General features: G+C 41.1%; 1 protein-coding gene across 13 annotated transcripts in view; it reads left to right on the top strand.

The window, feature by feature from the left end:
- The window catches only part of ERC1 (ELKS/RAB6-interacting/CAST family member 1), a 393,540-nt gene that overhangs the window by 140,849 nt on the left and 231,787 nt on the right, over positions 1–20,904 (top strand). For 8 of the 13 annotated variants that reach the window (XM_068277241.1, XM_068277244.1, XM_068277240.1 and 5 more), the window contains exons 5-8: positions 3,457–3,612; positions 9,938–10,030; positions 14,303–14,470; positions 20,283–20,450. In XM_068277241.1, the coding sequence (XP_068133342.1) occupies positions 3,457–3,612; positions 9,938–10,030; positions 14,303–14,470; positions 20,283–20,450 (585 nt within the window). The remainder of the gene's footprint in view (positions 1–3,456; positions 3,613–9,937; positions 10,031–14,302; positions 14,471–20,282; positions 20,451–20,904) is intronic. The other 5 variants (XM_068277243.1, XM_068277242.1, XM_068277253.1 and 2 more) reach the window with 2 other exon arrangements.

Raw genomic sequence — 20,904 nt, 5'->3', positions numbered from 1 at the left:
CAATGGAAGATACAGAATATCCGGCACTGCTAGCAAACCGTTTTATTTCAGTACATTACAGCATACAATTTACGTACAAAATGAATGACATTCCATACCGTGCTCAGGTGTAGAACAGTGATATTGGTGGGTGGGTACAGGGTGCTGATGCTTGAGTGCCGTTTTGCTCTAGGCGTTTCTACGGGCCTCTGCTAGCATATTTGAAACTCCCTTTATCCTAAATGGGGAACAAAAGTTTGCTTTCTTAAAACAGAAAGAATTTGTGATAATTCAGGTTGGAGTGAGCTTGAGATGTCACCCATGGCATCACTGCTGAATCTATGCAAATTAACCATTGTTGCCCTTAGAAGCTAAACACACCTCCAGATCCGTTGGAATGTAATGATGTGTCAGCTTGTTAATTTGTACAGAGCCATAATAATCCAACATGCATACAGACTGTTTCGGATTGGTTGATCCTCATCAGTGCATGGCATGGATTAATTTGGCTCTATGGAGTAGGGCTTGAAACACCCAGAGGTACAAACAAACCAGCAAGCTCATGGTGACCCAGAACTCATTGGGGTGTGTAAGAAACATTATATTGGCTGGAATTCCATTATTCATTTGTATTTCAGTCCAATGTCTTTTTTGTTGAGAACATTAAAGTAGACATGGATTTATTGAGGAATCCCACTTTTATATAATGCAAACTTATTATGTATTTCTGTAGTTAGACCATAAACCCATTCATATCTGAACTAGTCACCAAAAGATCTGTCTGATTTTCCTACCACACAATGCACACTCTGGGCTGGTGCACACTACAAGAGCTTTTTAAATGCTAGAGATTTTAAAAGCTCTTTCTATTGCAATGCTATGGGGGATTGTTACAAAATCACATCGCTCCAGTGTTAACACACACATAGGATAACCTTAGCAAGAGCTTTTAAAATCACAAAGTGCTTAGAAATGTACACCAGCCCTTAAAGTGGACCTAAACTCAGAACTTCATCTCCTCTCTAAAAGATAAGCAACAGCATACAAACCTTTAAAGAAAAACATATTTGTTACTGATACAAATCCTGCAACAAATCTGCAGTTTGTCTAGTTCCTGCTTTCGCAGATATATTGTTAATGTGGCAGTCAGCTGACACAGCTAAGGGAGCAAATTACAAATAGTGCTTAGTCACAGATGATCGGTTTCCTTCTGTCCTGTGTAAGAGTTCAGGTCCATCTAATTCAAATAGTCCAATTGCCAACTGAGGTAGCAGTTTGTTTTTGGATAGTGAAGGAAAAATCCACATGAACATGGAGAGAACATGCAAACAGTGTGCATATAGTGTTTTTGGTGATATATGAATCTAGGGGCCTGTGAGTGTAAGACAACTGTAATGTTTATGGTCGCAGCTTAGTGACAAGTCTAAAAGAATCTTAATTTACCCAAAAAGAAGCAGCTGTCTCTTGATCTCTCTACATCTAAGTTACCAAATAATCTTATCTGCTGAAGAGACAATTTTTTTTTCTTCTTGTTGGCATGGTCATTGAGAATACCTAGCTTAAGGAACTCTGATCTTATTGCTGAAGTTCCTCAGAAAGAGGCGAAACTTGATGGTATTTCAGTGCACTAGAATGGACTCAAAACAACTAACAGCCCATGAACCTAATATTTTTGTATTTTTGGATGGCTTCACACTGTCTTGTTTTGGATGTCAAATAAACATAAGACACTGCATGCTTGCAAATAAGCAGATGTGCTGGAGCTGTCACATTGCACTGCATGTTTCAGGTATAAGCCCTTCATCAGGTGTGATTCTTTCCTTTGCTAAAAGTAATCTATCTTGACCCGGCTAGGCTGGCAGTTGCTTATTTGATTTCAACAGGAGCGACTGGAACTGCTGACTGTAGGGATTTTTTGTGGGGGATGAGGGCACTTTGCGTGCAAAGTTCTACTTTCCTTTGCTTTTCTGTTGTGGTAATTATGAGTTTTATAATTGCCCTTTTCTTCTGTGCACTCTCTATCTGTCCAAATTTGCAGATGAAAAACATAGATTGAAACTAGTTAATATAGTCTCTGTACGAATGGTGAATGTAGGCGATGCTTTGCACTGCAAGTGGATAGACTGAAGAAACCCATATACACTCAGGTCTGCCAGTAGTCCTTATTGAAACCTGTATTTAGTATCTGAAAAAAACAGGTATTACAGAAATTTTTTAAAATCGATTTTCTCAAAAACTACAAGTCCAATTTGCAAAAAAATTTTTTGACTTGTTCCCACAGAATCACCGAATCCATGCCGTTCCTATTGATGGGTCGTTCGTAAGTTGGGGACTACCTGTACTTAAACTTAATTAGCGATTCCCTAGGGGTTAATTGATTTTCTAGACCACGAATTCTGGAAACTTTTTAGATGGCATTTCACTCACTGCTGTACTAGTGTTCTCATCTGTTTTCATGTTGGCCTAAGTTTATTGCTGTGCCAAACCATGTGCAGATCCATCCTGGTGCCACTGTAAAGAAAATGGCTTTCAGTTCTTCCAGTTTCAACAGCGGTTTCATGACTATGAGTTCCATAATGTAAAGGGAAATAGAACCTTACTCTTGGTCTGCTCAAACCATTAACCATGTGGCAAGTCAATGGGATGACACTTTGGAAGAATAAATTCTACTAATTGTTCCTTCCACAGCCAGTAGTATCTCCATAGCCAATACGTCAACAATGTTAATTAAATTCTGAGCCTTACTCTTAGGCTGTTTGCCCTTTTCGTTATTTTTTGGGGGATAGAGAAAGTTTGGGACATTCATCCAGATTAAATGTCACATATTTAAATGCTTGTATAGATATTATTCCAGTACATGGAGTCTAGAAGGCAAGAATTCTATGGAGAGAAGAAATCCTGAAATTCTTATCGCATACATTCATGTGTGTTTGTCCTTTTGTATCCTATTGGAAAGTTATTGGTGGCTTGTTATTTATAATTGTGACCTTTCCAAAATGTCTGTCACCCACCTGTACTGTCCCAACACTGGATCTATGATATGGGGCTCAGTGTACTTTCTAGACCAGGGTCTGGTCCATCAATTCACTCTCTGCTTTCTCCCCAAGTGAACTTTGAATCACATCCCATATATTTCCTACCCAACATTATAACCACTCTTTGAGTGCACTGTGATTAAATGGTCACTTACATAGGGTACATACATCCTGTGTGCTAATTTACCAATTATATGGGGGCTGCCACCACCATCGGAGTGAGCTTGGAAAACACTGGTGTAAACCGCAGTCTGTTGCAAATTTTTTATGACCATTGAAGAATACTGACAAACACATTCTTGAGAATAATTTTGATCCATAATGGCATCAGATCTTCAAAAATTGGGTTGACCTTGAGTATAGACGTGGCCCATCCTAACCGTTCAGTCAAGTACTATCAGCCAGTCTTGGAATTCGTAGTCATCGCCTTGTTTCCCCATAGGATTCTAAGATTACATCAATGGAGCGAGGACTGAGAGACCTGGAGGATGAAATACAAATGTTGAAGTCCAATGGAGCCTTGAGTATTGAAGAACGAGAAGAGGAGATAAAACAGATGGAGGTCTACCGGAGTCACTCAAAGTTCATGAAGAACAAGGTAACCTATCAGCGTATGGTAGAATAAATGGATATCTTCCCCAGTTTCAATTATACTATGATCTGCAGCTCTTAGGTTGAACTCAATGGACGTATGTCTTTTTTCTACCCAAATAACTATGTAACTATGTAGATCTCGCCTATAATTATTTGACATCTCCAGGTTTAATTAAGAGCACTCTCCCTCTCAAGAAGCTTGTTTTCTACCCCAATCTCTAACCTTAACTAAAAACTCTCTAATTTTTTTTTTATGCCAACATAAAATTATTTTATGTACTGTGGCTTTCAGCAGACTTTTTTTTGTTTGTGTTCCTTGTATTGTACTACTACACTACTGGTATCATTACCTACTACTTACACTACTTTTCAGTTTGACTCTGTTCACTAATAAACCCCAATGATTCTGCATTCATGGAGTAGCCTTAATGGCAGGAAAACTACAGGAGTAAAACGCTACGCCTCCTACTCTTCTGCCAACAATCTTTGGCACTGGCCACTTGCCAATTCACTTGCCTGCAGCACATATGCATATTAAGATCTAAACTGGCTCAGCTCTGGAGCTTTTAAAGGAAATTCATTCTTCTATATCATCTCCCATACACATTCCTGATGATGAGATTTACTTTAAAACTTAATTGCAATTATGTACATTAAAGTACACCCGAAGTGAAAATAAACTGAGGAAATAAAAAATTATTTTTAGGCGTAGAAAGATAAATTTAATTGTTTAAGATATCCCATAGTATTTTATATTTAAAGATTGACAAAGTAGATTGCATGTTTTATTGTCTCTGCTTAATGGCAGCCCAGAGTTAAAGTAAATAATAGGATAACAGAGGCGCCAATAGGATAAAAAACACTAAAAGAACTTAAAAACCCATCTTGGTAATAGAGGAGGCAGTGGTGGACTCACCCCCTCCAAGCAGAACACACGACTGTGGATTTTCAGTCAAAACAATTTTATTGGATACTCCAAATAAAGTGCAACGCGTTTCACGGGATACAAACCCGCTTCATCAGGCAATAACAGATAGGAGTAAACAGCATCTGCCAGTATCATCAACACTGAGCGCCTCTGTGTAAGAGAGAGGCGCTCAGTGTTGATGATACTGGCAGATGCTGTTTACTCCTATCTGTTATTGCCTGATGAAGCGGGTTTGTATCCCGTGAAACGCGTTGCACTTTATTTGGAGTATCCAATAAAATTGTTTTGACTGAAAATCCACAGTCGTGTGTTCTGCTTGGAGGGGGTGAGTCCACCACTGCCTCCTCTATTACCAAGATTGGTTTTTAAGTTCTTTTAGTGTTTTTTATCCTATTGGCGCCTCTGTTATCCTATTATCTACATCAAGTCCACCCTTGGTGGAGGGTTGTACCCTTCCTTCTTCAACTACAGAGAGCGACTTTTTAATCCTGAGTGGGGTCAGGACAATCTCCCCACCTGCTTTGACAGTGGTTGCCTACTTGGTAACCCTGGTTTGTGAGTATTAAATTAATATTATTACTCTATCAATTATACCTTACCAGTACATACTACACTATATTGGGCTCTTGGTGTTCTCTCTTTTTCTCAGAGTTAAAGTAAGCCTGTAAAGAAAAAAGTACCTCTCTGTAGGGGGAAGCCTCTGGATCCAAATGAGGCTTCCCACATCCTCTTCAGCCTCAGGGATCCATCTCTGGCAGTCCCCAAAAATCCGCCGACAAGCTTATTGGCTGGCAAGCAGGTGCAGTGGGGGCTTCAGCGCACAGCGATGTTTACCAATCTGCCCTCCTGTACAGGCGCAGTACAAGCTTCCCCTTGGGCTCTAGGAGAAATAACCAAATCCTATTTGGTCCGCTCTATTGTGCAGGAGCGAGTCACCTGCACAGTAGAGCAGACCTGATCAGGCTCGGCTATTTTGGCCGGGGCCTGAGGGGAGGCTTGTATTGCACCAGTGCAGGATCGCAGATTGGTAAATATTGCCACGTGTTGTTACGGGCTGCCAGTGCTTTATCCCCAAAGCTGAAGAGGACGGGGGAAGCCTCATTACGATCCAGAGGCATCCCCCTTCACCATGTGTTCTTTAAAATACATGAACTATTGACTATTGAGATTTTTCTATCTCTCTCCTGCCCTCAGAAAATTTTTTTGACTGTAATTTGCTTATTAGTGAGGTTTACTCTATTTTCAACATGGTATCAAGAAGACAGAAGCTTTCATTTGCATGCCTGAAAATGTTAACTTTTTCAGGCAGCAAAACAAAACAAAAAAACAAAAAAACTGTACATACACTTGTACATACACTTGTTTATCATATCATGTCACGTCACCTTGGGTACACGTTAATACAGATATCATTATGCCCAAAAAAGTCCATTAAAATATTGAATCCTATACCAAAATTTTCAGGATACTGAGATCTTGCCATTGAAATCTAGTGCATCCCCAGATGGCAGTTGAAATCAATACTTATGTTATTTCCTGTAGACATAAATAACATTTGGAGGTAGTCCGGAGGCAAGGCTTCTTTTTTTTAACAAATCATTTTATTGAATTTTTGTAACAGAAAACATGGCCATAGGCCAACATTAGGAAGCATTCAACACAAGAAGTATGTAATTAGCTAGAAGTCAGCTATCAACAACGTGCAGCATAGACAATTCAGCAGTTGAGTTTACTAGGATGTATCATGCATAGGTATAAAAGGTAATCAGACGAGGTGTATCCCGGCATCCAGTCTTCAGGTAGTATAGATTGAGACATAGGTTGCTGCTTCACCTCGGAAGTTAGGTTGCAAAGTTAACATTAGAAGAAAAATGTAGAGAAGACAGATAAGAAGAAAAAGAGACAGAAAGAACCGCTGGATCACCCCCCCCCCCCCCCAACACCCCCCCCCCCCCCCTGGAAGGATGGAGGAGGCCACCATAGTCACTCAGTATAAGAGATCAACCTTAAGGGTAGGGGCTATAGGTCCTCACTAAGAGGGAATCTCAGAAGTGGTGTCTGTATTATTAATCCAAGGTGACCAGATTTTGTCGAATTTAGACGGGCAGTTCCTATTCAGGTAGGTAATGTTGTATAAGGTCAATACCTGATTAATAGATTTTTTAAGAACATTTATTGAAGGGCCTGTATTTTCCTTCCATACCCTGAGAATTTCTTTCCGGGCATACAAGAAAACTATTTTAATTTAGATACTGGGAGTGTTTATTGAGTGAGGTTTCCCCTAGGATACCCAGTAGGGCTAGTTTAGGCATCAGCACCAGTTGGGTGGATAGAATAGTGTTTAGTATCCGGAAAACGTCATCCCAAAATTGAGAAATAACCAGACAGGCCCAGAAAACATGTATAAACGTACCATCCTCTTGATTGCATTTAGGGCACATGACCATATTAGCGGCGGAAATGGCATGGGAGGCAAGGCTTCTGATGGCACTGGGCATGGACATGATAATCTGTTGTTGGAATGTTGGATACCCTCCTTGACTGACTTCCTGGCCCTATGCACTGAAATCCCCAACCTACTGGCTTACACCTAACTCATTTGAGTAGACAGGAAATTACATCACTATTGTTTTTTATTTTCCATTGGAGGAGAACTACAGCCTGCTGAAGTTGCTAGGTTCCTGTATTTTGGTATCCTAGGTAGGGTAGGTAGTTTCGTTAAAGGCTTCTGTACACAGACTTTTGACTTGAGTTCAGCTGCCATTGTAACATTTCTTTTAATGTAGTACAGGCCAACTGCAGTTAGAAATCAGTAGGTCAGGTTTTGCAGTTGTACATGGATGCTTCACTTTAGTGCAATTTTTGGCTGACTTTTGAAAGTGGACTGAACTGGTCCCGTATGTTTGGCCAGTCATGTTCAGCAATAGTATACAGAGACTTTTAACAACAGTTTTATTGCACGTCGTGTGCCAGTTAAATGCTAGTTGACTTTAGGAAGGGCTGCCAACTCATCTTTTTAATTATTAAAAAGTCTGTTTTACTGGTTCTGAGGTTACATTCACGTAATTGGTGCCTAAACTGAATCCAGCTATCCACAACACCTGTATAATGTATGTGTCAGTAATTAAAGGGATGAGTTGGTAATACTGACTTATGGCCAACTGAAGTTTTTCAGTTTTTTAGGTATAGACATCGTTTTTTAGACGTTCGTCTAATTCAGACTAAAGTTTAAAAAGAGACATGAAGAGAACATTCCATATACATTAGCTCTTAAAAAATAAAAATTGCAAATACCATAAGTTTAGCTTTACATATTGTTAGCAGTAATGGCACATATTCTTTGTAATTACTTACATTATAAATTAGGTTTTAGATGCTCAGCTTCTTGCCAGTCACCGAGTTTGTGCAGGTGTGGTAAACAAGTAACACTTGTTCCTGATCTGTGGAGCTTAATTCTCATACAGGAAGGGGAAGCTAAACGGAGCTGTATCTGCTGAAAACTAATGCACCAAACTGCACAGATTTCAGAACAGAAAACTATTGCAACTTGGGCATACATTTAGTTTTGGAAATTCAGAACTGGCTGCAATGTAACAGGGAAAAGTAATTTTAAGTAATGTTAATTTGAAAAAAAAGGTCATGTTTTTAGCAAATTTTAACCAGCGTACATTTTCTATTTAAATATGTTCTATCCTTACTTATGACCTCGTCACTTTAGTTCAACTAAGTTTTCTTAGCAGCAGGGCTATTGGGAGAGGCTGATGCTGCTTCCTTCACCTGTCCAACCTACCTCCTGGATACAGGGCTAAATTCCCCATGATCGCTGCTAGTGGGGTCATTCAGCTGGTAATAACTTACTATTTGCTGGATAGGCAATATAGAAGGGAGTTCAGTTTAACAACATTGAGGGAGGGTTCACACTTGTCAGCTTGACAAACATGCATGCATGTTCTTTCAAACATACCTTTTCAGATACATTACAATGTGCAGGTTTATGCCGTAGTACCTAATGAATGTTAAAGCGGACCTGAACTCAGAACTTCCTCCCTGCTCTATAAGATATGCAACAGCATAATAACCTTTAAAGAAAAACATTTCTTTGTTACAGCTGACACAAATCCTAAAATAAATCTGCACTGTTTCTACTCCCTGCTTTCATGGAAGCAGACATATTGCTAACATCTTGTGCTTTCAAATTAGCATATCTGCTTACCTGCCGTAGTAGTCAGCCGACACAGGGAAGAGATCAAATTACAACTTGTGATTAGACACAGATGAGTGGGTATTAGACAGGCTAAACTTTATTTAAATACATACAGGGTGCATTTCTCTGTTTTCCTTCTGTCCTGGGCAAGAGTTCAGGTCCACTTTAATGAGAAAATGCACTTTGTGTGTGAAATTATACTGCAAGTTTGTAAGTTTTAAGTATTTAAGCATGAACATTCCCATTGACTTACATTGGCTCTAAGTTGTAATGCAATTTCACACGTGAGAAAATGCATGTGAAAAGATGCAAGTGCGATGCTGTCCTGTTGTGTACAGGGGCATGATCTGCAGCAGAAGGGTTTAACATACCTATGTTGCTACCTCTTAGCGATGTGCTGTACGTCTGACATTTCCACCTTCTTAACCGGAAATCTGGCTGTGAAGCGAGAAGTGGCGCTAGAGAGCAGCGTGTAGTACATCGGTGACATAGGTACATTAGCCACTTCTGCCGCCAACCATCTCCCTGTATATGCCAAGAACGTTTAGCATTTTGTAAAACTGTTTCAACTCATGCTTCATTTGAATGCTCTAATTGCTAATCTATTAGATGGGATTTTGTGATCGGTGTCTAGAGTTGGGCTTTTAACTATGAAGATATAAGGAATCCAGCAAACCTGCACTGAATTTTTTTTTTGTATAAAGAATAACAGACCTCATCTGAGTCCTACTGGAATATAGTTGAGGTTGCTGGAAACTTAGAAGTCTAATGCAGAAGCCCAGAGTGAGAATCAACAACTTTTTATATATACTGTATTTATTATATACATGCATTCTTTATTGTGATAGAAAATGGGGAAGTTGTTTTTTCTTTCGGCAGAGCTGTGAATATTTTGTTGCAGATATTCACTGCTTATACAGTTACTTTCTCTTGGCTACGACAGAAAAGTGCAGCCAAGTTAAACATAAATGCGTCACAAAACTGAATTCAGTTAGTTATGTGTGAGAAGGGAAAGGGACACATTACCTGCTCCTCTCTGTATTTTGCATTTCTGTCTTCCTGTTGGCTGCTCAGGAAGACTCCAGTCCTGCCATACACCTCATTCTCTGGTTGCCTAGGTAGATGTTGTATATGATGATGATGCTGCTGCTGATGAAATTGTGTTGTGATGGTATAACTTGCTCAATGTCCTGACAGGTTGAGCAGCTGAAAGAGGAACTGAGTGCCAAGGAGAGTCAGGCGGAGGAGCTGAAGAAGAAAGTGTCAGCTCTGCAGACGGAGCTGTCTGGCGTAAGGCTCCACGTCCTGTCTGTCCGCTGGCTTTTCCGTGTCTCTTCTTGGCGGTCTTTGCTGCCTTTAACTCTCTGCTCGCAACGTAACTCTGGGGTGTCTTAACTTGCTAACCTCTCTCCTGTCATGTCTGGGCTTCCTTATTATTATTATTATTATTATTATTAATTCGATTTATATAGCGCCAACATACAATGGAGGAAATAATTATTTGACCCCTCACTGATTTTGTAAGTTTGTCCAATGACAAAGAAATGAAAACTCTCAGAACAGTATCATTTCAATGGTAGGTTTATTTTAACAGTGGCAGATAGCACATCAAAAGGAAAATCGAAAAAATAACCTTAAATAAAAGATAGCAACTGATTTGCATTTCATTGAGTGAAATAAGTTTTTGAACCCCTACCAACCATTAAGAGTTCTGGCTCCCACAGAGTGGTTAGACACTTCTACTAAATTAGTCACCCTCATTAAGGACACCTGTCTTAACTAGTCACCTGTATAAAAGCCACCTGTCCACAGAATCAATCAATCAAGCAGACCCCAAACTCTCCAACATGGGAAAGACCAAAGAGCTGTCCAAGGATGTCAGAGCCAAAATTGTAGACCTGCACAAGGCTGGAATGGGCTACAAAACCATTAGCAAGAAGCTGGGAGAGAAGGTGACAACTGTTGGTGCGATTGTTCGAAAATGGAAGGAGCACAAAATGACCATCAATCGACCTCGCTCTGGGGCTCCACGCAAGATCTCACCTCGTGGGGTGTCAATGGTTCTGAGAAAGGTGAAAAAGCATCCTAGAACTACACGGGAGGAGTTAGTGAATGACCTCAAATTAGCAGGGACCACAGTCACCAAGAAAACCATTGGAAACACATTACACCGCAATGGATTAAAATCCTGCAGGGCTCACAAGGTCCCCCTGCTCAAGAAGGCACATGTGCAGGCCCGTCTGAAGTTTGCCAATGAACACCTGAATGATCCTGTGAGTGACTGGGAGAAGGTGCTGTGGTCTGATGAGACCAAAATAGAGCTCTTTGGCATTAACTCAACTCGCTGTGTTTGGAGGAAGAAAAATGCTGCCTATGACCCCCAAAAAACCGTCCCCACCGTCAAGCGTGGGGGTGGAAACATTTCGCTTTGGGGGGTTTTTTCTGCTAAGGGCACAGGACAACTTAATCGCATTAACGGGAAAATGGACGGAGCCATGTATCGTGAAATCCTGAACGACAACCTCCTTCCCTCTGCCAGGAAACTGAAAATGGGTCGTGGATGGGGTGTTGCAGCACGACAATGACCCAAAACATACAGCAAAGGCAACAAAGGAGTGGCTCAAGAAGAAGCACATTAAGGTCATGGAGTGGCCTAGTCAGTCTCCGGACCTTAATCCAATAGAAAACCTATGGAGGGAGCTCAAGCTCAGAGTTGCACAGAGACAGCCTCGAAACCTTAGGGATTTAGAGATGATCTGCAAAGAGGAGTAGACCAACATTCCTCCTAAAATGTGTGCAAACTTGGTCATCAATTACAAGAAACGTTTGACCTCTGTGCTTGCAAACAAGGGTTTTTCCACTAAGTATTAAGTCTTTTATTGTTAGAGGGTTCAAAAACTTATTTCACTCAATGAAATGCAAATCAGTTGCCATCTTTTATTTAAGGTTATTTTTTCGATTTTCCTTTTGATGTGCTATCTGCCACTGTTAAAATAAACCTACCATTGAAATGATACTGTTCTGAGACTTTTTCATTTCTTTGTCATTGGACAAACTTACAAAATCAGTGAGGGGTCAAATAATTATTTCCTCCACTGTATTACGCAGTACTGTACAATAAATAGGATTACAGACAATGATAACTGGGGTGACAGAACAATACAGGTAACAAATCATAGATACAACAATACAGGTAATAGCAATAAGATACACAACACAATGCAGATAGTAGTACATACCAGATCATAAACCGGAGTGGTAGTGGTAAAAATTACCAGTTCCAAATTCTGGATAAAGTGCACACAGTCAAGTAAGATACACAAGGGGAGAGGGCCCTGCCAAAGGCTTACAATCTAGAGGGAGGGGTTGGTGACACGAAGGAGGGAGTGCAACAAGAAGTTATTGGCAGAAAGGATTAGGGCAGTGTTGAGTTGATGTAGGCCTCCTTGAAGAAGTGAGTTTTGAGTGCTTTTTTGAAGGTGTTGAAGGTGGGAGTGAGCCTGACAGGCAGTGGGAGAGAGTTCCACAGGATGGGGGCAGCTTCCTTGATGCCTGTTCTATGTCTCTTACCTTAACTTCCGGTCTGCCATGATACAATAACCTTTGCTAACTGCTCCAAGGGAGCCTATAGGCTTAGGGCAATGGCACTCAGGAGACATTGTAGCAGAAACTTGTAAGTGGCTACAACTAATTCCTGCTTATCAGCTAAATTGTATAACATTAGCTGCAACTCATTGGCAACATCTTATAGCTATAATGTCTCTCATGAGCCATTTCTAATTACAGCGAACCTTTCTTGTCATATAATATGGTCAAGTTAAGGCATACTGCCTCATGTCAATTATTGCACATCTGGGGAGTCTTTGGATTGCTGTCTGTACTCAAGAGAGCCAGACTTTCTTAAATTGGAAATAAGTAACTCCCCTTTCAGAGATGTTCCTCACCCTAGCCTTTAATTGCCACTACTGGTGAATAATGCATTGGCATTAGACTGTGCAGTTATTTGGGGTGGAGCTTATGTTGCACATATAGAAGGCAGTAAGGGATCCAGAAACTCCCAAGTTTTTTTCAGAAATTTCAGAATAGTCCCAGTTCAGACAGTGTTTCATATGCACTTTGTAAGAACATTACCGTATTTTAAATTTATTATGTATAAAAAAAGTGTATTCAAATTGTAGGTTGCTGCAAAGATGCACTCTACACTAGTTCTCAGATCCTGATCTCCTCCTGACCCATTCAGAGTCCTCACACCTAGTACATCAGAAGAACTTCCCATTTTGATAATGGGCATGCAAGGAGAAGTGTGCTTTCTCTGTCAGCTGAAGCCACACCTACTTGCCTATCACCACTGTCAGTTGCTAGTAAGGGAGGTGTGGCTTCATACTAGGGTGGGAGGAGATGGATTGAGCAGGCAGTATACGAATGCTGAGGAGGAAATGAGAATTTGTGAAGTGGTATGGCTGGTGGTTTTCTTTTATTTTGGGGGGCTGCAACCTTTTTTCTTTTTAAAAGTACACTTTCATGCATAATTCAAAGTAATGTACAATTGAACCATAAAAAGAAAGGAGGGAAAAAAACACAAACCTGAACTTGGCTATAATGTAGCCTTTATTTTGTGGTGTGACAGGTTCTCTTAGTTCATTTTTAAATATCTGTTTTGATGTGATCAATTGAATATAAAAGTCTAATGATTGTGTGTTTAATCTTTTTATTTTTTTATTCTATAATTATTTTGTAAATTGATGTGCCTATAGACCTGCTCATTAATGTTGGTGTTCGAATACAGGTTCTTAAAATGTGAAAAACCCGAATTCGCCAATCACCACACTGCACCCAGATATGTGGACAGGGTCAGGGGAATTCAATTATTTGCACTTTTATTTCCCTTTAAACAATGCATATTGCCTGACTTACCTTTGTATCATCTGCCTCTTATAATTTTCGTGTGGGCCCTGAACAAGCATGCAAATCAGGTGTTTCTGACTGAAGTCTGACTGGATTAGTCACATGCTTGTTTCAGATGTGCGAGTCGACCTGCTGATGCCAGGAGATCAACAGGACTGCCAGGCAACTGGTATTGTTTAAAAGGAACTAAATATGACAGCCACAATATCCCTCCTACTTCAGGTTCCCTTTAACTTTAATTTCCAAGCTGTTAGCTTCTGCAAGACAGAGAGAGGCTGTGTGATGTATGAGTTGTTTTGGCACATCAGTCATGTTGTCCTTGCTGGGGTGTCACTGCAATAGTTGCCCAAAGACCAGAAATGTTCATTATGGAAGTACTCTGTCACAAATGGGCACTCTTGACACAGCTGATCTGATCTTCAGTAAGGTTGCATGACCTCATATAGTCCTCTGGTGTCCTGTGGAAGTTTAAAGGTCTAAGCTAACACTGCATATCTTTGTGCAGTTTCCTATTAGAGATAGACAGAAAGTCTTTAATGTTCACCTCTTTAAATGATTGAGCACGTGAACATAGAGTTCTGCAGGTGAAGATTTGCTGCTGCTGTTTTACCCTCTCGCTTGTCTATTATGTTCTCTAACTTATGTCATCCCTCATAGATCGGGCAGGTTAAACAGGAGCTCTCCCGTAAGGACACTGAGCTGCTGGCGCTACAGACCAAACTAGAGACTCTCACCAACCAGTTCTCAGACAGCAAACAACATGTAGAGGTCCTGAAGGAGTCGCTAACGGCAAAAGAGCAGCGGGCGGCCATCCTGCAGACTGAGGTAAGGATCTGAGGCTGGGCAGCAGTTATATTGAACTGCTTATAATTGAAAGTAGGATTCTGTTTATAGGAAGCTAGCAGAAGGAATTTTTTGGTGCAGATCTCCCCTCTTGTCTTGGGGAACACCATGATTCACGTCAAAGTGAGGGATGGTGGCATCACTGGGACTGGAAAGAAGGGATCACTTTAGCTTTGAAACAGCTTAATCATGTGTACCCTTGACGAACCTAAGGATAAAAATACTTGGCCAACAAGAAGTAGGCCCCGTGGATCCTGCAGAGGCTTCTCACATCTCAACAAGAACTTGTCTGATTTCTGATCGTAGCCAAGCTTCTCTTCATGCATGAGCTCTGCCATACTGTGCGCCTGTGCCAGTGCAGTAAGCCAGGGCTGCTCGTCCATGAGTGGTGCTGTGCTACTGCACAAGCATGACCTTGCTCCTGTGGCAGTCGTGTGCAAAGAGTAGAGTGGTTGCAATCTTCACGAGGGTCCCTGGCAGCTGCAGTGGGCTAGAAGAGGACTTGGGGAGCCACTGGAGGATCAAGATGCTTTCCTATTTGCACTTTTTTGTTTCTTTTGAAATAACTAGAGTAAGGAGAACTTACTCTTGAACAACAAAACATAGTTATACGGTCTCATAGGATTAAGAGATACACCTGACTTGCTTTCAATTATACAATTTAACAACCCACAACAAAAAAACAACTCAACAAGGAACACAGTTGTCAGTTACGAAGATATATCCACATTTAGGTAACCCAGGGGCGGGGGAATCCATCACCGGCAGGGAAGGAGGTAGCATTATACAATATATACAGGAAAAAAAATCACAATCTACACCTTAGTTCAAGGGAAACTCATCCAGGTAGTCCATATTTAATTGAACTTGGATAAAGCACCTCTTCTCATAGATTTCTTTCCTGAGGGGAAGTATATGGTTAACAAACCGGATCCACTCAAACTAGGATCAGAACTAGAATACAGGACATAGTGAGAAGTTTAGGGGCAAGATGTAGTATCTCTATGGTGAACTGCTGAGTGTATTTCCCAGTGATTGAGTCAGGAAAAATATAGAGAAGATATGCTTTAGGATCACAGGTTACTGGACAACCCATATAATCATTGAGGAACTTGATTACTTGTGTCCAGTATGCATTAACCATTTCAGCTGCCCAGACGTGAAGCTCACGTCCGGGCGGCTGCTGTGCTGCGCTCCCGCTGTTTGGCGCGTTCCCGGGCGCGCCCCCGTGTCCCTGTGGTGTCCGCCGCTAGCCCTGGGATCAGTGAAAGGAAACATGGTTCCCGATCACTGATCCCTTTCGCCCGCAGAAAAACCGAAGCGCTCACCCGTGAGGCTTCAGTTCTTCTGCCCGGAACAATTTCCGCATCACCCTTGTACTTCCGCTTAGCGAGAAGTACAAGGAGGGAAAACAAAAACGAAGGTGGCCATCTTGTGGCCAAATAGTAAAACTACATCTACACTTTTTTTGCATTACACACTACACATTTTACAACATTAAAAATGCCCTGTTTATGTCCCACACCAAAATATTACCCAAATACATTTTTTAATGTAAAAAAAGAAAGAAATACAATAAAAAACAAAAACAAAACATAAATAGTTACCTAAGGGTCTGAACTTTTTAAATATGCATTTGAAGGGGGTATACTACAAACATTTTTTAAATTATAAGCTTGTAAATAGTGATGGACGCAACAAGGAAACAATGCACCTTTATTTCCAAATAAAATATTGGCGCCATACATTGTGATAGGGACAAAATTGAAATGGTATAATAACCGAGACATACGGGCACATAAAATACATAGGTTTTAATTATGGTAGCGTGGAATATTTTAAAGCTATAATGGCCGAAAACTGAGAAATAACGATTTTTTTTCCATTTTTTTCTTATTAATCCTGTTAAAATGCATTTATAAATAAATAATTCTTAGCAAAATGTACCACCCAAAGAAAGCCTAATTAGTGGCGAAAAAAACAAGATGTAGATCAATAAATTGTGATAAGTAATGATAAAATTATTAACGAATAAATGGGAGGTGAAAATTGCGCTGATGCATAAGGTGAAAAATCCCAGCGGGCTGAAATGGTTAACCACCAGGCCCACTTCATATGAAAAAAGGTGTGATTCCCTCTTCTTAGGTAAGTATCTGTTTATTGACCTTTGGGTTGCCCTGTGTTCAGTTTTAGAGGCCCTAACAATTCTCTGGTTCTCTAAAGCTTTTTGGCTGAAGATAGACTGAGATTAGGAAACTTTTTAGCACACAAATATGAGATCTACCTTGCTTCTATGACTCCTGCATGCTCCCAAGTTAATGACATCATCCTTTTGCAGATCTCTCTACTTGGTGACTTGGCAGCATGCAGGAGTCTTTACTGACTACTAAGGATGGTCAGCAAGTTGCTAATAATTTCAAGATGATCTAAATTTAATGTTAATTTTTAGCAGCTTGGAATTTGACCAGTGCAGTAGCTGATGATTATGATTGGTCTAATTCCTAGTTGCATAATTTCACATACAGTTTGCTCCGATTCATTGACCATCTCCACTGTCTGTGTTCGTGTCCCGGTCATTGACCCAATCAGAAATCGAATGTCCCAGGAAAATAAAGTTGAATACTCACCTCAGTAGAGGGAAGCCTCTGATCAGCCCAGAGGCTTTCCAATCAATCCAGGTGCCAGCTGTTCTTGCCCGGGGTCCCTCTGAACATATAGTCGACAAGAGCTTGTCAGATAGGTCTTCATGACTGCATTCCTGCCATTTTATGAGCACGAGCGAGCCTGCACAGAAAGCCGAAGCCACCTAAGGGTGAACAGCTTTAAACTACTGCACAAGCGCAGCCTTACTTGTACGTACATGGAGCATGGCCACAAAGAGGCAGAGGGTACCGGCCAGCAGAAGTGCGGTAGAGGCAGACGTGGGAAGCCTCTGGAGCATCCAGATTTCAGATCAGTTTCATTAGTGGTCACCTTAAAGGACAACTGTAGGGATGTTGCTATGTTTTTTTTTTCCTTTTGTGCAATACCAGTTGCCTGGCTGTCCTGCTGATCCTCTGCCACTAATACTTAGCCATAGACCCTGAACAAGCATTCTGCAGATCAGGTGTTTCCAACATCAGTGTCGGAACTGACAAGATTAGCTGCATGCTTGTTTCTGGTTTTATTCAGACACTACTGCATCCAAATAGATCAGCAGGGCTGTCTGGCAACTAGTATTGCTTAACCCATTCGCGTTCCGTCATTTTCACTTGAGAAATGTTCACCTCCCATTCATTAGCCTATAACTTTATCACTACTTATCACAATGAACTGATCTATATCTTGTTTTTTCCGCCACCAATTAGGCTTTCTTTGAGGGGTACATTTTGCTAAGAGCCACTTTACTGTAAATGCATTTTAACAGGAAGAATAAGAAAAAAACGGAAAAAAATCATTATTTCTCAGTCTTCAGCCATTATAGTTTTAAAATAATACATGCCTCCATAATTAAAACTCACGTATTGTATTTGCCCATATGTCCCGGTTATTACACCGTTAAAATTTATGTCCCTATCGCAATGTATGGCGACAATATTTTATTTGGAAATAAAGGTGCATTTTTTCCGTTTTGCATCTATCACTATTTACAAGTTTAAAATAAAAAAAATATAGAAATATTTCATCTTTACATTGATATTTAAAAAGTTTAGACCCTTAGGTAAATATTTACATGTTTTTTGTTTTTTTTAATTAGAATGTTTTTTTTTTTATATTAAACATTTTATTTGGGTATTTTTGGGAAGGTGGAATGTAAACTATAGTTTTATAATGTAATTGTGTGTTGTTTTTAATTTTTTTTACTTTTAGTTGTAATTTTACTTTTTGGCCACAAGATGGCAGCCATGAGTTTGTTTACATGATGTCACTCTAAGCGTAACACGCTTAGAGTGACGCAGGGGGGAGGCAACGGCCAGAAAAAGCACAGCTTCCGAGAGAAGCTGTCGCTTTTTCAGCGGGGGAGAGGAATCAGTGATCGGGCACCATAGCCCGATACATTGAATCCGTGGCTACCGAATCCTCGGCCGGGAGCGCGCATGCACGCGCGAGGTCGGCCGCGGGAGCGCGCATGGTTCCTGGACGTATTTTCTACGTCCAGGAACCAAAGTAGGTTAAGCGGGAATAAATATGGCAGGACTCTATATACCTCTCACTACAGTTGTCCTTTAAGTTCTATATATTTGTCCTGCAAACTGCAGTAGCTGTGCTTGACCAAGCTTACAAAAGAAAAAGAAGGGACACCGAGAGCCCAATATAGTGTAGTAAGTTGGGTGATGGGTAAATGGAAAAGTATATGATAGATATACTCACAAGTCAGGGTTACCAATTAGGCAACCACTGTGTAGGCATCTGAGGAGATTAGGCCTGTCCTCACTCAGGATTAAGATATCGCTCTCTGTAGATTAGGAGAAGAAAGGGAATTCAACCCCTCCACCAGGGGTGGATGCTGATATTGTAAGGAGAACAGAGGCGCCAACAGACTAAAATATATCTAAAAACTTTACAATTCCTCGGGAGGCGGTGGTGGACCCATCTCCCCGAAGCAGACATGATACTATCGGTTTTAGTACAAACAAATTTATTTATATACTCCAACATACAGCGCAACGCGTTTCGCGGGTATATTCCCGCTTCCTCAGGCAATAACGAACAGGAGTACACACAGTGCAGTCTTAAGGTGACACAGAGGCACTTATCGTGACCTTAAGACTGCACTGTGTGTACTCCTCCTGTTCGTTATTGCCTGAGGCAGCGGGAATATTTGTTTGTACTAAAACCGACAGTATCATGTCTGCTTCGGGGAGATGAGTCCACCACCGCCTCCCAAGGAAATTTTAAAGTTTTTAGATCTACTTGACCAAGCTTACAGTTGACTTTGGCAATTGCCGTTTGAAGACAGAACTAAAGTTAAAATGGTTCTGTGGGGGAACCTAAGGATAAAAACTGCCACTTACCTGGGGCTTCTATCTGCCCCATGTAGCAATAATGTCCCACGCCGTCCTCCTCCCATCCGCCGTTCCCCGCCGCCGGCACCGGTCTAGCGCGTCACGCTGTCCAACTGCAGCTGTGCGCCAGTGGCCGCGGCCTGCTCGCTCCCGCCCGCATCATTGGAAGCTCACTGCGCAGGCGCAGTACAAGAAAACTTCGTACTGCGCCTGCGCAGTAAGCTGCTGAGGACACGAACAGCAGCGTGCATTATTCGGCTATGCCAGACAAATAATGCCTGGTGCCAGCGGCGGGGACCAGCAGATCGGAGAAGGACGGCGTGGGACATTACTGCTACATGGGGCAGATAGAAGCCCCAGATAAGTGGCGGTTTTTATCCTTAAGTTCCCCCACAGAACCCCTTTAAGCTACGTACCCATGTTGCGATTTTTCAAGCTATTTTTCCAGCGAAAATGATTTTTTTGTGCAATGAGCTATCATTTTCACAGTCTTGCAATATGGGTACGTGTGCACAATTAGGCAAATTACGCTTGGTATTAACAACCATCATGGCGAATCGGATCTTTAAGAATGCCCAACTACTCCTGCAAAATATGCCACAATAGTTTGAACTCTCGTTCGTACCTGTTGTGTGACGTCACACGTAAGAAGATGTATCGGGGAACTATTGTTCTTTGGACCGCGTTGCTGAGCATTCCCTGATCGAACCAGCAGTGAATGCGGGGCTTTATAGATGTAGTGTAAGGTGGAGTTAGAATGCCAAATATGCATAGTGACACATCGTTTTGCATCCTGTCTTGGCCTGTAGGTGGATGCTCTTCGCTTGCGTCTGGAGGAGAAAGAGACTATGCTGAACAGGAAAACCAAACAGATCCAGGAAATGTCTGAGGAGAAAGGTACTTTGTCCGGGGAAATCCATGATCTCAAGGATATGCTAGATGTTAAAGAGAGGAAAGTCAACGTTTTGCAGAAAAAGGTGAGACCCCCCCCCCCTTTTTTTTTCTTTCCCCTCCCTTTTTTTTCATCCGATCATCTACCTGCAAATTAGTTAACATGTGAGGAAAAAAAGTAACAGTATTTTCTGCTTGTTTTACCCCCTTGCATATGTAGAGAGCATATTGGGTTCTTCAAAATCACTATTGTTTAAAATCAGCCCATATCGGCTAAAGTAAAATTTGGAGTAGCCCAAGTTCTCTGCAGTTCTTCACTTTTTCTCCATTGTTTTATTTCTGTTTATAACAGCTGTGTTCACTGACCTCAATTAAACAGCCACTGATATTTTATCAGACACTGTGACAAGGAGTAATGCTGGGCATACAGTGGAGCAAATAATTATTTGACCCCTCACTGATTTTGTAAGTTTATCCAATGACAAAGAAATGAAAAGTCTCAGAACAGTATAATTTCAATGGTAGGTTTATTTTAACAGT

Source organism: Hyperolius riggenbachi, chromosome 3, assembly GCF_040937935.1.
Source record: "Hyperolius riggenbachi isolate aHypRig1 chromosome 3, aHypRig1.pri, whole genome shotgun sequence".
Taxonomy (NCBI): domain Eukaryota; kingdom Metazoa; phylum Chordata; class Amphibia; order Anura; family Hyperoliidae; genus Hyperolius; species Hyperolius riggenbachi.
The sequence above is the reverse complement of the archived record's forward strand: the minus strand, read 5'-3'. Positions and strand labels throughout refer to the sequence as shown.